Source organism: Amblyomma americanum, chromosome 2, assembly GCF_052857255.1.
Source record: "Amblyomma americanum isolate KBUSLIRL-KWMA chromosome 2, ASM5285725v1, whole genome shotgun sequence".
Taxonomy (NCBI): Eukaryota; Metazoa; Arthropoda; class Arachnida; order Ixodida; family Ixodidae; genus Amblyomma; species Amblyomma americanum.
In genome coordinates, this window is record NC_135498.1 from 1414720 (window position 1) to 1431414 (window position 16695).

At 48.9% G+C, this 16695-nt stretch overlaps 1 protein-coding gene across 6 annotated transcripts in view; it reads left to right on the forward strand.

Moving 5' to 3' along the window:
• Positions 1–16695, forward strand: part of sog (chordin short gastrulation) — a 362751-nt gene that overhangs the window by 59303 nt on the left and 286753 nt on the right. For 2 of the 6 annotated variants that reach the window (XM_077652793.1, XM_077652795.1), the window contains exon 1: positions 15176–15337. The exons of 3 other annotated variants lie outside the window; for them this stretch is intronic. In XM_077652793.1, coding sequence (XP_077508919.1) covers positions 15306–15337 — 32 coding nt within the window. In that variant the 5' untranslated portion in view covers positions 15176–15305. Of the gene's footprint in view, positions 1–15012; positions 15338–16695 lie in introns of those variants that run through there. One more of the 6 variants, XM_077652792.1, reaches the window with a different exon arrangement.

Below are 16695 nucleotides of genomic sequence, written 5' to 3' on the forward strand. Positions count from 1 at the left end.
TGTATGGTGTGCTCTGTGAAGGCCTCCTACGCTGCAGTCTTCCATCTCTTCAGGGTATCTCACAAACAAATATGAAACTCCTTGAAGCTATGCAAGCTAAGGCCTTGAGAATCTGCCTCGGCCTTCCCAAGAACACCTCCACAGTGGGTACTCTAGCAGAGAGCAGACGTCTATCTGCATCAGTACTGCTAACCCAGGAGTTGCTTCGTGCCCAGATGTGGTTCGTGGCTCGTGTACCTCACCACCCACTTGCAGCGCACTGCATAGAGGAAATTTCTGACCTTTTCCCACCACGCTACCAGCGCCCTGTCACGACCTCCTCCCCACCTTGGAGGTACACAGCATGGCAAATCAAAACAACAGTTGCTGGTGTCAAAAGAAAACAAACACCCCCTGTCCTGCACTTAAATATTTTTCTCTTGAACACATTAATGGATGCTACAGTGCGTACCGTCATATCTACAGTGATGGCTCTCTCACATCCGTCTCATCAGCGATTGGCGTCTGGGTTCCGTCAACGCGCATCACAGTTTCGGCGTTACTCAGTCACCGCACCTCGACTACTGCTACCGAGCTGGCTGCTCTGCGAGCAGCATTCACTTACATTCTCCAACAACCGCCAACAGCGTTGGTTATTTTCAGTGATTCTCGGGCAGCATTACAATCTATAAAGTCATCAGAAAGCCTTCAGGAGCCGATCGTCGATGACTTAAACAGATTCCACTCCGAGGCCTGTGAGCTTGGCCACCGTGTTGTGTTGCAGTGGTTACCCGCTCACTGTGGCCTTGCAGGCAACGATCACGCTGACGGTGCAGCGAGGTCGACGCATGGCGACACCACCTTGCTGCTATCTATACCATTTTCTCGCAGTGATGGCGCTAGGCTTCTAGCTACAAAATCCTGGCAGACGCAGCGCTCTTTGTGGTGTGATCCGCAGCATCAATAGAGACCCCTTCTTCGTATCGACCCCACTAGTGACTTCCGCATGCCACGCAATATAGCTAGACGTGATCAAAATTGCCTCCACCGAATTCGCCTGGACGCTGCCTTCACTAAATTCTATTTACATAAAATTGGTGCATCAAGTAGCCCTCTGTGCCCCACATGTGGTGTACCCGAGGATCTGCCAACTCTTCAACAATCATCGCAACGCACATTTAGGTGCTTTAGGATTCCGACAGGATGGCCCCGTGCACCTGGAGCATGTCCTTGGACCCTGGAGGGACGCGGCTTCGGGCGTGCGCGGGACAGAGGCATTTTTGGTGTTTTTAAAAGTGACGGGTTTGGTGGACATTCTTATACAATTATGCGTGTGTGTGTGTGTGTGTGTGTGTGTGTGTGTATGTGTGTGTGTGTGTGTGTGTGTGTGTGTGTGTGTGTGTGTGTGTGTGTGTGTGTGTGTGTGTGTGTGTGTGTGTGTGTGTGTGTGTGTGTGTGTGTGTGTGTGTGTGTTTGATTTCACAATTCACCCTTTATTTATTTTAAAGCGAAATTTATTGCCCCAGAGCATCAATGATGGGTGAAGGCGCGATTAATGATATAGTAGAGATTAAATGAATGGAAAAAGGTTAGCTGATTTGATGAAGTCCAGTAGAGAACGATGGTACGGTCCCTGCGTCCAGGCAATGTATGAAGAAGGGTTGCTTGGTGAAAGATCTGCTACCATCAGGTGCCGGATCCTTGTAGGCTTGAGAGCTGGGCAGTCCCACAGTAAGTGATGAATGTCGGCCTCAATGTCCTCGTGTTTACATATCGGACACCCTGGCCGAGGAAACAATTCTTGGTACTGGGGCCACTTCTGAGTGATGGCTGGTGTGAGGGCAACCCCGACCCGGATCCTCCTAAGCGCAACCTCCTCTGCACGGGTAAGACCGCGGGGGAGGGTTACCGCACACGGAGGGATGAGAGCACGTTTGCGGCGCCGGAGGAGTTCCTTTCTTGATGAAAGGAGGGTAAAATTGTCCAAATGAAGGAGCCGAGGCTCCTCTACTCTTCTCTGCTCTTCTCTTCTGCCACCCTCACCTGGAATAGCATGCCAGGCCGACAACCAGGCAGACCTCTCCTGTTCCATTAAAGTTCCCCCCTCCTCCTCCTCCTCTTCCTCCTCCGCGGTTTTCAAGCGTCTGTGGAAAGTGAACGGCTACCGGGTTTTTGGCGGCCGGTCCTCGCCATTGGCTGCCGCTGCCTGCCTGCGATATGCGGTGAGGTCCGGTCGCCTTCTAGCCAATGCCCGGGCCGCTTTCCATTGACGCCTGGATTCAGCTGAAAGCTGGAAAGTTTACAGTATGGCCCGAGGAGGGGCAAGATAAGGTTGGCAAAGCGTGCCTCCTGACGAGGCCTGCACCCCGGTTTACTCATCAGGACACCGGTGGCAAAATGGCATCGCGTATGTAGAATTAGAAAAAAATCACTTTACAACAAAACAACAGCATACTTTAGGATAGACAAAATAGAAAACATTGCTGACTTTTTTTTTCAGAGAAAAAGATTTGTTAATCAGTTTTATTGCAGATACCCCACACTAGACAGCGATATACCAGATGACAGTAAGCCAGAGTAAAATATAATTGTTTTTTTAACCTGCTGTGGCAGAAGGCGCTTTATTCGATAAATCACACAAAGATCTGACCTGAAAAGAAGACATTTGTGTCATCGGCATAGAACACAATATTAGTAGTTAGTGGAACGATAACAATGTTGTTGATATATACAATGAACAAAAAGGGTCTCAGCATAGAACCGTGGGGGACGCCAAAGTTTACGAAACAAAATTCAGATGTTACATCATGTACATTTGTGTATTGCCTCCTTGAATTTAAATAACTCTCTAATGGTGTATTGTCAGTGCCACGAATTCCGTATATCTTTAATCTTTTAAGTAATATTGAATGCTTAACTAGATCAAAAGCCTTGCAAAAATCTAGAAAGATTCCAACAGTGTAAAGGATGTTTTCAAAATTCCGAATTAAACAGTTTTAATGTCTAGTAGTGCTGTTTTGGTTGATTACCTTGCTGAAAGCCATACCGCTCTTAACAAATTAAATTTGTAGCTTGCACGAAGCTATTCAGCCGCTTGAAAAGTATACACTCAGCTACTTTCGAAAACAGCGGCAGTACTGAAATGGGGCGGTAATTGTGCGGGTCATTTTTCTTCCGCGCATTGAAGCGCACTACAACACGCGCACCTTTGAGTTTGTCAGGAAAAAGTTCTGTGAGTAACAATGTAGTACAGATATGAACGAGAGGGCCAGCTATACTAGTAACAATACATTTGATCGGAAAAACAGTTATATATATCATCATAAGTCATATAGTCATCACCAGGTGAACAAGGTTTCCTAAGAGCATTGATTATGGATTCGACTTTATCAATTGAAGTCGATGATAGAAATATGGAATCATCACTTCTTGAAAGCATGTATGACTCTACCGTTCTAGTTGCATGCGAATGAACAGCCCCGTGATGAGCTCCAGCTACTTTGAAACGATGGTTGAGTTTATTTGCAAGTGAAACTTCTGCGTAATTAACTCCATTAATTCGTAGTTCCGAGGGTAGACCATTTTTTTATTCCCCATGATTGCATTAATACCTTGCCAAATCAATTTATGGTTACGTGAGACTGCCGAAGACTTGTTTTTATAAAATAGAGACTTGGCCTTCTTTAATTGTGTGTTTAGTGCGTTTCAGAACTTCTTAGGCTCAGTTAAATATCTGGGTTTCTCGTTTCGTGAAAACGAGACATTTTTTTTTCTTTTCTTCAGTTTGTTTCAGGAGGGCGCTTGTAATCCATTCTTTCCCGGCCTTCCTATACATTTCTATACTCATCATAGGGGAGGCTGCATCGTAGTTTTGTTTTTCAATAAACATTTCGTGTGCTTGTGACGAGTACGTTTCATGACATATTTCGTCCAAATTAGTAGACGTCCTCAAATTAACAAATCGGGCCATGTTATTATCATCATAAATTCTCCGTATGCGAACAGGACCAATAATGTTATTTTTCTCTTAAGGAAATGAAAAGATGGGCAGATGATCACTAATGATTGATGAAAAAAAAACACCTGATGTAGTTCTGTTTGCCGGAATGTTTGTAAAACATAAATCACGGAGTATTTCGATATGAGCGCGTGTAAATCTGTGGTATTCTCACAACCATTGCAAACCATCTTTACTTAATGTCACCTTTGACGGAATATATTTCATGAATTTAGTGTTAAATACCTAAGTACAATAATGCGCCACTTACTCAGGTTTGGGAGCTTGAGGAAGGACTCAGTACACCGGAAGAACTTACCCGAATCTCCTTGAGGCGGGCGACACAGAGCCGTTATGGCGATGTGACGAAAAAGTATGCATACCGCTTCAGTCATTGTGTGCACGGGAATAATCTGGCACGATATGAAAATATAAGTGGTTCTGGACATATAGTCGCAACACCACCACGCATTCCGCCTCTAAAAACTGAAATCGGTTGGTAGACGCCAAACTGAATAACATTTGAATTAAACCATGTTTCTGTGAAAGCAATAAAATCTAAATTCAGGTGTAGTTTGCGCAATTCTGCTTCTAGCTCTTGAGTTTTGTTTCTTTTGGCTCTGAGAATTGAAATGAAAAAACTAAGAAGTGTTTCGCGAGTTGTACGCATTACTCTTCAACTTTTCATTGAATGACTCAGAAGTAGAGTATGTTATTTTCAAGCAAGTTCACGGCACAGCCTCACAGCTTGATGCATTTAAACGATTTTATCGACGTCTTCCTCGCAAGCGATCCTGATAACCCGAGCGCCAGGCTGTTTCTGAGCACTTTTCCTTCCCTTGACCAGACAAACTCATGGTTCATTTCTTTAGCTTTCCTTTTAGTGAGCCACATTAGTTTCTTGTTGAAAGCGGTCAGGTCGTCAAACAACCTGACGTCGTTATCACATTCTTTTCGCTTCAGGAACCAGTCTGCCTTAGTAGATCGTTTGACAAAACAGATTAGAGCTACGGGCACCCTGTCTGCTTCGAAAGAAGGATGATCTAGCCCTTCTACGTCGCTTTCTGCAGTGGAGGGCAATTCAAGCTTCCTTGCAAGATCATCTTGAGAAAACGAAGCAGCACAAAAAAAAACGGGGAAAAAATGCAAGATCATTAACTCTGTCTAGCAGCTTTTCACAGGCACTGCATGAATGTCATATTTTGACGTCTACTCTATTGATTTAGGTCGTTCAGTTCTTGGCGCAGTCTTGAATTTCTAGCCTGTCGTGGTTTTCCTCAGTGTTGTCAACTCTCTTGTGAAGGAACATCTTTTTCCCTTTCATGCCTCTCCGATGTTTCTAGCAGTTGGTGTCAGACATGTGTTGTAGGGAGGGTTCGGTTTTCGACACAGTTTCGTTCAAGGTTGTCAAGTCTTCTATATCTGCTGTGGGGTATGCCAATGGTTTACTTATATCACTAAGCTGTTTGCGTAAAGCGACAGGAGTCTTGATTACTCTGAAATCCGCCGGCACTACCGGTGCCGTCGGAACCACGTGACGACGCGGGTGCACAGCAGCCGTCGTTCTGGTTACGCTTGCAGCTTCAGATTTGCGAACACCGCTTGCCACCGAGAAAGATGAGCTGAGGAGCTTCGCACAGCGCCATGCACTCGCCGTTTTCGCCGTCAGCACGCCAATTCTCAAGCAGCTGCCAGGAGCCCCAGCGAGACGAAGGTTTACCCTCGGAATCCTCCAATGCCAGACTGATTTACTCCCAAGCGCCGCGGCATTGCAGTCGAGGAAGCACAAATAGGAAGGGGGAGAGAGAGAGAGGAGCTTCGATGGTGGTGGCTGGAGGCGAATACAACAAATGAATGCGCTCTCGTCCTCCGGCCCTGAGCTGGACCGGAAGAAAAGCCGCTTCAGCAATTTCCTGTTTTCTGTTGGCGAAACGCAAAGAGGAAGAGAAATGTTCGACCTAAGTTCAACAAAAGCAGCGAAGGAAATGAGCTAAGAAATTCCGCGCCGTTGGGCGAGGAGGAGAGGCTGCCATCGGCGGTGCGGAATGAAAGAGTCACTGCGCAGGGGCTCGTTCCTAAAAAGAAGATACTTGTAAATCGTCACCGCGTGGCGTAGGCTGTATATTTCTCGCCGCGGTTGGCGCAGAGCGTAATCCGAGCCCACTCTGCTTAGCTCCTTATTTCCATCTAATTCTTCTACGACACACGCCTGCCTCTGTTAGGGAGAGGAGACATGAATTTTAAATTTTCTGAGTGTGCTTGTTGACCTTGAAGGAGGCCTACGGACCTAGTAATCTTGAAACTGAGCTCAAAGCACGAGTGCACAGCGTTAATTAATAATTGCATAATTACAAATCATTTTGTGCCTGCAGTTTCGGTCTCGGTCGGCGCCGGTTCTGAAGTGCACACCTTGACGTCAGGGCCGACCGTCCAACCTGGACTTGCACAATATTGATGACGTCGGCGTTGCCGACTGTTGTTGCTGCGAACAACCACTGAGTTCGGTGACGTCACAGCAATCACTGGCGCCAGTAGACTTTAACGTCACTCGATGCGGGTGGAAAGATGTCATAAATTGTTTCACTCTCCGACTAGGGGGCATGCCCATGAACATATCACAGGGACGCGTAATTCATTTGTCTGCTGGCAATGGAACAGCATGCGAGGGTGCATTTGCCAGGTTGGTCTTCGCGTACGCCACCTACCACATTTGGCAGGCGGAGGCTTCGCACACATATTCTGGTGACGTCACTTCGCTTTAGCCAGTGCACACCTTCTGGTGTGATGACGTCACGTGCCTCCAGTGGGATTTCTCCGCTCTGGCGACATCACGGTGACGTCACGGCCGCTAGCCAATAGCATTATTCTAAGCGATGCCGGGCGGCTGCCGCCGGCTTTTTGCTTTGCCAAGGCTTCTCTTATCGGAAAAATTGATAGAGAGCGGGTTGGAATAGGCTGTAGTCACACTGATAATTCGGCCAGTATGTGTGGGGAGAATAGCACCGTTGGGCACAGCACGTTGCATCTTCGAGCTGCTAGTCGTCAACTTATTAATGCCTTTCGAGGCTCGGTTTACGCCTCTCTAACTCGAGGCCTGTGTTGACGTGCTGAAATTTCGACGGTCGGAACACCGGGTGCGGTGGAGCATTGCGTCGTGGGGTGGATGACTTGGTCGAACGGCACCGGGACAGTCAAGCACTGACGACGAAGGAACGAGAGCCTTGTGAATGATTGAGCTGACGCTGTGAAAATCAGTGGAGCAAACATATCCGCAGAAAATTCAAACAGTGTCTGAGCATGTCGAAACGCGTGAGGGTGAAGAAGGGAACCAGGAGGGAGTTCACGGGGGGAAGACAGCAACGCACCTCGATGCGACCGGATAGCAGTGTATCTAAACATTGTCGTCACTGCTAACACTACGCTACACCCCCCTCCTCAAAGATGTCAGAATCATCGACCGCGGAAAAGCGCAGATAGAACAGGAAATCCCAGAAGCGACAGTCTGGTCCGCTTTACTGCAAGAGATTACTATTTCATGAGCGGGACATAATTTATCACTTGCAAGGAGGTGACAGCAACTGCACTATGAAATATTTTTTCTCGTTTCTTTTTTGTCGGAGTTGTTGCTTACGCGCGCCTGCGCCGGGCTCTGTTGAGACAATGCTCACCGATTAAAAATAAGTGATGTTTCCAGCGTCCTCCTGTCTTATTCTGAACGCGTCCTTTTCTGCTGCTGTTTTTTTTTCTTTTCCGTAGCCGTGCCTCAGCAGGCTACGCTTCTCCAGTGCAGTGCCGACTCCTCTTGATGGACGGCAAACTCGTAAAGGCCGCCCAATTGAGTGCCACACTGAGCATCAACCGCGCTAGAACAGACAGATTAAGGAGGTGAACGTTTCACGCATATTTAGACAGGCTCAGCGTATGCTGGGTTAAGCGACCGCTTGCATCACCTGCTTTGCCGAGCTCCGTGCTGCATGGGTGCGAGGCCACAACGGAGCGAGCGAAGCGGTGCCCAAGGCTGCGCTTGCCCGAAAAAACAACGCCGGCGCCAAGCAGACCGTTTTGTCGACTGTGCAGACGGCGCTTTCGGAGTTGTGTGCCTTGCAGGCAGGCAGTGTTCTCGCATGCGTGCCCTCAGATGCGAGCGTTGCTCTCGCTGCGACGCCCTTTCAGGTGCGACGAGTCACGCTCGCGGGCGAGTTTTCGTAGTACTTGAGACCAGGGGTCTTATTTAACGTGTGCCGCTTTCGCACATTCCGTCCCCTTGGCCGTGTGCTGTGCAGCCGGGCTAGAAGCGGACTGTTATGGACTGATCCATGTTGAATGACACGACAAAATTTCTTGCGACAAACTTGGCGCGCTCGTATATACGGCTGCCATCTGTCGTTCACAGTTGAATGGAAACATTTTTCTTCAGTGTCCAGCAAGACAGTGGCAGGCAGTGGAAAGAAATGAAACACGGACTGTTGGCGCCATGTAGAATCGGCGGCCGCTGGAATTCGCTGCGCCGTCGGCGGCCGGGAATAGCAGCGGCGGCGGCAGACCTTGCCGCGCTGACCTTGACCGCTGCAGTGGCGGCTGCATCAGAGCAGCAGCACTGCCAAACCCCTGTCTCCGAAATAGCCGGCCAACACACGTTCGCCTCGGGCATTTTACTCTGCAGCTCTGCCAGTGCAAGCGGGGATCGCCGGCGCAGGGCTAAAACGCCGGCCGGCTTCACTTACGGCAGCTCACCTCAGCCCCAATCGTTCGCGGCTGAAATTGTTGCCACGAGTGGCGGTGGAGAAGGGGGCAGTGCCTCTCAGCTCCACAAAGACCGCGCAGGCGTCACTGCAACTACTGCCGCTGATAATCTGGCCGCTGCAGCGTTACAAAAAAGTGATAGACGATCCGACGTAAATGGACTTTCTTCTGGCCTGCATGAGACGACACATCACACACCTTTCTTTACATCCACCTTTATTGCACACTTAATCTTCTTGGTACTTCTTGACTCCCTTTATTCCACGTCTGATCTCCATCGGTTCCTTAGGTGGCTCGCACTGCGACGAAAGGCTGCACGCGCGCCGCTGTATCGCGCAGCTGGTGCACTTACAGCCACCCCCGCCGGGTGGCAGTGCATTCCTCCGTTCACGGGTCTTACCGGGTACTTCTTGTGGCAGCCCTAGCTCCTCTCCTCTACTTTTTCCCCTAATTTTTTTTCACTTTTGCTTCCAGCCTGTAACAGACCCGTCGCCGGGCAAATTTTGGTTGGTTCATGGGGGTTTAACTTCCCAAAGTGACCCGGGATATGAGGGACGCCGTAGTGAACGGGTCTGGAAATTTCCACCACCTGGGATTCTTTGACTTGCGCTGATATCGCACAGTACACGGGCCTGGTAAACTGATTTTCACTCAGAAGGCTGCGCTATTGCTCGTTTAATTATGGCCGATTGCCCGCATTCGTAGTGAAGTCTGATGCTCACGCATGAACCGTGTGACTCGAGCTGCTGTAAGCGAAACGGGCCACCGCTAGAGGTCGACGCCGCATGGGTTGCGCTTTGCCGTTTGCGGGTATGACTATGGTGCACGACCTACTGCATGGTAGGTCACCCCTTGCGTTGCGCCGTGGTGGCTCAGTGGTGATGGTGCTCGGCTGCTGACCCGAGAGACGCTGGTTCGATCCCGGCCGCAGCGGTCGTATTTCGATGTGGGCGAAATCCTAGAGGCCCCCGTGTACTGCGCGATGCCAGTGCACGTTAAAGAACCCCAGGTGGTCGAAATCATCCGGAGCCCTCCTTTGCGATGTCCCCTCATAGCCTCAGTCGCTTTGGGACGTAAAGTCCGATAAACAACAAGGAAGCAAGTGCTGAGCTGTGCTGTTTTTTTCCGTCGTGCTGCTTTTTTGCGGTGCTGTTTTGTAGGGTGCTCTTTTTTTTGTTGCCCCCTCTAACGGTGGGTTCACTAAAAGCGATAGCTGAGGAATGCCGCGAAGAACGCCATGATTTCCTCAATGCGTTGCACGCGTGTTCTACAGCAGGAGTCCTGTTGAATTACTTCTTCGCTGACATATGGAGTATGCTGAACACTTACATGTCAAGCGAATATACGTGTCATTGTTACAGGCCGGCGCATCACATTGAGGGTGGAAGGACCGCCCACAAGGAAGTTATGCGCAAGAAAAACTGCGTGAGCTCTCGAAGCAGACCGCCGTCGTTTCGGGTTTACGGCGGCGGCAGACGCATCCCGTCGCAGGAAGCGTGACCGTCCCAGACTCGTCCGCATGCGGCGCACTACAGTGGCGCCCCTCAGAGCGACAAGGACGGCGCAACCGAAACCGCGCTGGCCGTCTGTAGCTCGAGCGTATGCGGACAGACTCCTTGCATTCGCGCCAAAGGACAACACCGAGTGTGTCGTCTGGCGGCGCTCTCTTCTGAGAAGACTGAATTAATTGCTCTCGCGGTCACGTGCCCGCGATGGGAGGCTTGCCTGGGTTCAGTTTACACAAGGCTGCCGCGGCGGCACGGCGATGCGGACTCTTGGTGGGGCAGCATCGTTTGTGTGTACATCACTGCTGCAGCTTGCGATTCATCGGAATACGCAGCGCTTCTTTGGTGCAGCTTGGCAAGTGTGTCAAACCTCGTGCACCGATTGATGAGACAAACTGGGGCAGGCTTGAAAGGCTCAGAAGGATTAGGTGGCGTTAGGATGAAAATGAGGCAATAAACTTTGATAAGTGCTACATGTAAAGTTCACGAAACAAGTTCTGTTCACGATGAAACGACGGGGCACTGGTCAGCGTAAAGAGTTGTTTTTCAAGCAGAGATCAGGGTTCTTATATACTTACGATCCACGCAGTCTCTCTCTCGGCGTACTTTAAATTCGGTCTCACGACTGCTCATATTTTATATACCGAGCATCGCTCTCGAACCACGTTTTCCTATCGAGCAGAAATGCTCGTTATTGTTTAAGAATTGGTCACAAAAGTGATTTTGCTCTGTGTGGTCCAGTGAGAGACAACTTGGCGTCTCCTTTATGCTTTGCGGTCTCCTTCACTGAAGGGCTGCAAGAGATAGAGTGCGCGTGTGGAGCTGCAATACAACTCAAAAGCTTATAGCAACCAAGAAACGGAGGAACATTCAGTTGCTCACAGAGACGCGGTGGCGTGGTCACACCCTGCTCGACCGATATACATGCGTGCGTCTCACTGCCGTGACGCTTTTGCCTTCATTTTTTTTTTAAATTTTATTCTGTGTCGGCGCCAGCCACTGTTTACACTCTACCCGGGCGCGCAGCGTGTTTCAACCAATGCAGATTTCTTTCAACCAGCTGCCTGCACGTAAATAGCGTCCACGGCGGCTTCACGAAGACAGGTTGAATTGGTGCGCTGTTGGCTTTTGGCCGAGCGTCAAAGCTACCGAAGTCACACTCTAGGAATTTTTACAAATAAATGTTGCAAATTAATTTCAAGGATAGACGGAATTACGGGTGAGTGATTGCGAACCCATGCTGGCGAAGCACATGCGCATAATATTGGCAATGTGTGACGTTATGCGCGAGCGCACGCCTGTAATGTACGCGCTTGTGATTTAGACGTGTGCGAGCGAGTGTGCCATGTGCGTCGTTCTGGACGCTGATCAGTGCAGCCCACTGCACTCTGACACTCCCGTCGTGTCGAACTGTGCGGGCTGGAGAGACACTCCACCGCTGAAGCCTTTTCTTTCTGCCCTGTAGATACCCACGGATCGCAAGGGAGCAGGATTTCACTCAGGGGCGGAAATCATCAGGTCGGCTGACGCTGAGCGCGAGAAAGCAGTTTGCGAGCGGCTAAACATCCTTGGGCACCTCGGGCAGAAGCTTAAAGCCCCCTTCAAAAGTGAGCGCATCCTGCTATAGGCCAAGAAAGCTGTAAGAAACGTTAAAAGCAGCGCAGCGAGCGGTGGAAATGAAATAACGTAGTGGCACAAAAAAGGGATTAGGGAACGACCTCGCGTTAGTAATAGTCCAGTCAAATAGCAACGATCTGGAGATGTGACCGGTGGTTTATTAGTTTCACTGAACGGACGCCAGAGGTAGCGATACAAGAGCTCAGGTTAGTAATTTTGATGTAATAGGCCGCCCGGCCTGGAACGGGGCTCTGGGGGTCAGTGCCTTTGTCTCGTTTAAAGATGTACGGAAGGAGTGATGCTCAAAGACGGCAAATGTTGTAGTGGCGGCCGCGTCTTCGTTTTTCAAATTCCAGCAGACACACTCTCTAATGTTCAAAACTCATGTTCCTATCTGGCGTAGCGCCAATTGACGTTCCAGAGCTTTGAAAGACGTTCCAGAGCTCCAAAGATTGCTGCGGTTCTGATCAAGCTCTGACTAAGGAACGCCATGAATTGCATCGAAATACGCTTGGTTATTGCCCTGAACAAAATTTTTTAGAGCTGAAAACATTCTGAAAGTTTTGATGACCGCAACCTGTGGAACCCGGGGCGATGTCCAGAATGGCGAGAGCGCAGTGCAACGCTGTTGCAGGCTATCAGAGCGCCCTTACAAAAATGGTTTCTGTTGAACAGGAAGCCTAATGTTTCGAAAGGATCTCTATAGCAGTTCTCTGCCTATCGAACCAGCTCATTGAAAAGTTCATTCACCATTTAACGGGACTTGAATGTAAAATTTCGACAAGTACGCCGTCAAGAGGGATTCTATAAAATTGGCTCGGTAAGAGTTCGTAACGAGTCAAATTTTGTAGAGCTTGTTATTAGTCTTCACTATAGCAAAGTGGCTTGCTTGTCTATGATCATGGCTAAGGAATGCAGCGCGACAAAAACGAGGACAGGCGCTGACTACAACGCATTTGTTTAGAGCAATGAGCAGCTTTTTTAGTGCCATCCAAGACCTACGTGAAGACAGCAAGCGTGGGAAAACTATTTCACAAAAAAAAACACATCACTGCACGGAACACCAAGGAAGCACCACGAGGCGACGCCACGTCGGCCCCGAGTCAAACTGGTTGCCAAAGCAGGAGACCAGTGCGTGAGCACTCCGTCAGTTTTGCTTTCAGACAAGGAGCAGAGTTTTTGAGAACGATTGCAATATCGGCTCTGCTTTGTACTTTTTTTTTATCTATGACACAGCTTTCGTATCGTGCTTCGTATTGTTCTTCGACAGGCATCTTTGACACTGCTTTGTTCCGACTTTTCACTCAGTTTTCGCGGTGTTTTTTCCTTTAGTCTTTCTGTTTCGGTGAATTGCCTTGTGTTCCTTAGGCAGCCATAGCCGTTAACTTATCTTTGCTTCCGGTGTCTTTTGGCTCATCCTTGGTTTGTTTATAGTTTTTCCTTTGACTCGTGTCCGACGTTGCGTCGCCTCCTCGTGCTTCCTTGCTGTTCCGTGCAGTGATGTGTATTTTGTGTGAAACAGTTTTCCCACGCTTGCTGTTTTATCAGGTAACGTGGGTCCTGGATGACTTTAAGAAGGAACTTTGTGCTGTGAATAAATGCGTCGATAGTCAGCGCCTGTCCTGTCCACTTCTTCGTTCGTCCTCTTTATTCCTTAACCATGTTCACTATACCAATTCTTTCTGTTGGCGGTAAAAACGGATTCTGTAGAATTGGTGCACTGAGACTTCATAGTGAGTCAAATTTATAGAGCGTGTTTTCTGCCTTCACTGGGTGAACTCGCTCGATACAGGTGCGATAGACATATTTGGACTGTGCACTCTATGAATTATAAGCGTTAATAATGAGTCCATTGGATAATAATATTGCACACCCTTTCTGCAGGTGACATGCAGATGAAGCGTAGTGCGTAAGTTACTACACTTTGTCTTGGGCACATATCACGAAGGTTCGTCCGCATTGAAGCATCGGCGCCGACGCAATGGCGCGAGTTCTCTACAGCCTCGATCCAGAGCGTCTCATTGTCGCTCCGGCTTTGGTTATTGATATAATAGGCTGTCAATGATGCTGACATGACAAATGACCTGATGTCGCTGTGCGTACAGGCTTTGAGTCCTGTGACGCGTCGAAAAACTACGAAACCAGTCTGCGGATCGCCTTCAGGGGAGCAGCTTGCGGTACGAATACATTTGTCAAACGAAATCCTGGCTTTGTAGATCGCATTGTCGGCAAAGGCAATAAAGTCCCGGCACTAAAAAATTGTAATAATTGTGAACTGCAACACTGGCTGCCCCTCGCCCAGCGAAAAGAAGCTTAAATGTGCGGCCAAGTGTTTGTGAAAGCTTCGCGGAAGTCAAACTATCTCCGAAAGCGTTTCTCCGCTGTGACGAGGCGGAGATTGTATCTCTAGTGGACGATAGCCACTTAATAGACCTTTAATGTGGACCACAAAATTAGCAACGCTGGCACGTGGAGGAACACGCGAGGCACAGGGAGGTTGACTGGAAGTCCGAAAAGAAGGACGGGGCATGCTGCGTGATGTATCGAGCGTAAACGGGTACCTTGGTGCATCTTCAAGTGCAAAAAACAACGCGAAAGGAACCAAATTCATACGAGAAAGGAAATGACTAAGGATCCAGCGCCCGTATCGCGCGATTTTTTTCGTGCTTCTGACTTTTTTGCTCCTTTTGTCCAACTGTCTGCTGTCGAGCAATTCAAAGTGTGTTTACAGTTCTAAATGTCGACGTGCATTTTAGTTACGTGGGCCTTGCCCCGCTGACCAATTACAAAGCTACATGAAGCAGTATGCCAGGAATCCGTGCGGTAGAACTGAGTTTGCACCAGCATGTCGAAAATGTCGCTCTTTTTTTCTTTCCATCAAGCCTGCGGAGCGCGTTAGAAGCGTGACTGCAAGTCTTAGGAGAAGATACATACGGGATACACACAGATATCCGCTTCGCCCTGTCGGTGTTCGTGAGTGCGCGCTTCGGCGAAAGCGGAATACGCACGAGAGGCGTTATCTAATCGCGCTTGTTAACGAGGCCAGTCCTTCGCCCAGTTAGATAAGAGGCAGTCTCCCTCGTCGGCAACCTTACCGCGAGCAGCGTTGGACGCTCCTCTGTAGCCTTCGCCTAATCGGCCGAGGCGGGCCCGTATACGCTGACACGCGCGCAGATAGCAGCGATGGTATGCAAGAAACGTCCTGTTTACTGGACCGTGGCTGCGGCGTCAAAGGGGAAATATTACGTCACTGCTTGACGGGACGGAATCGTCGCTCCTGTGATGTCCAGTGCCACTAAACCTACTTTCTGCGATGTGCAAAGAAGGAAGCCAAAAAATGGAACGGTCAAGGCGCGATGACTTGAACCCAGTTCTTTCAGACCGTCAGCAAGACTGCGTAGCCTGTTTGGCAGTCCTCTCTGGGAAGGCAGTGAGCGGCGTCACGTTCCTGCCTCAGATCAGCGATGCCGGACAGCCTGGGGCTGGGCAGTGTGAGGCGAGTACTTCCAGCATGCAGCAGATCCGACAGCGGTTGAACTTTTTGTTCACACTGACATTATTGTGGTTGTTGTTTGGAGGCTGTTCTATCCTCAGTATGGGTAATAAACCTCCATCAGTACAGTGTTGGGTAACTGCCACTCTTGCGTTAATGCTTATTGATCAATATTATACCGAGCTCTCGCTTTTCCGCTGAACCGCGTGCATACGCACTATCAAGTTCCCGGGACGTGTTCTGTTGCAAAAATGTTTATTGTAGCTCTGCTTTCGCGATCCATTCGCGTGGTATTGTGTCTAGCGCGTAGATTATGTACGTACCACACCAGCATACTTCAGGCGACTGGATAAAGAGGCTGCGCCGAAACAATTTTTTTTTTCCGCATAATCGCGTCGCGTGATTTTTTGTTCGCGACGTTATGTAAACCACGTGTAGTGCGTGCCCGCCCTATAAACAGTGTATCGGCATCATATGGCCGACCAACCTTGCTAAGCCCTATGATATATGCAACGCCCTTCGTTCTGGGTAAAAACCCGGCTTTATCCAATTTTTTCACCTCAGGTTTCCTGGAAAAAAAGCGGTAAACATGATTTCTGCCCGAAAATGGAAACTCATATAAATGTAGTTTATCAGTGCACCAAGCGCAGAAACTTGTCGATGCCTTGTACTTATTGCAAAGCGGTTGTTCAATTCTTTGTTGATGGTTTTCGGTATCTTGCTGTGTGTCTTGCCCACGCCATGGGCTAACTTAAGTAGAAGTTGGAAAATTAGGTCTTAAAATTATAAGACATGACCGCAGGTGATGGCCGAACGTCATAGTAGGTATTTGTGTATGAAGCGGTATGCCCACGCTGTTGGTATTGATTGGTTGCTGCAGGTATAGTGTGCTTCGAACGGCCGCTGTGTTGCTGAGCGAACCTTGTCGCAGTGTAGGCAGGTAAGTCTAACGCCAACGCACAAGTGGGCCAAATGGCGATGGTAACGTACGGCGGAGTAATGTGTAAAAAGTCAGAAAGAAGGACTGTCATGTCACTCAATAAAGAAAACACATAATAGTCGTTCAGAGACTCACTGGCATCCGTCCAACCGGGAGGAACTGTTCCAACTGCCAAGTTTCTGTAAAATTTGTTTTGCGTTCTTATGTAGCCGCACGTCTGCGTTTGTGCAGATGCTAATGAATAATTGCTTTTCTTATAACGGAAGCCGGATTTGTACCCGAAGGCGACGAAGTAAACTGAAAGCGCCACACATTTACCTCCCGAATTCCAAAAAAAAAATAGCATTGGTGTTACTACTGTTGAACCTTTTTACAGAGCAAAAGCTGTGGAGTAACGGGCAACTAGGCGCGGCTTGGCGTC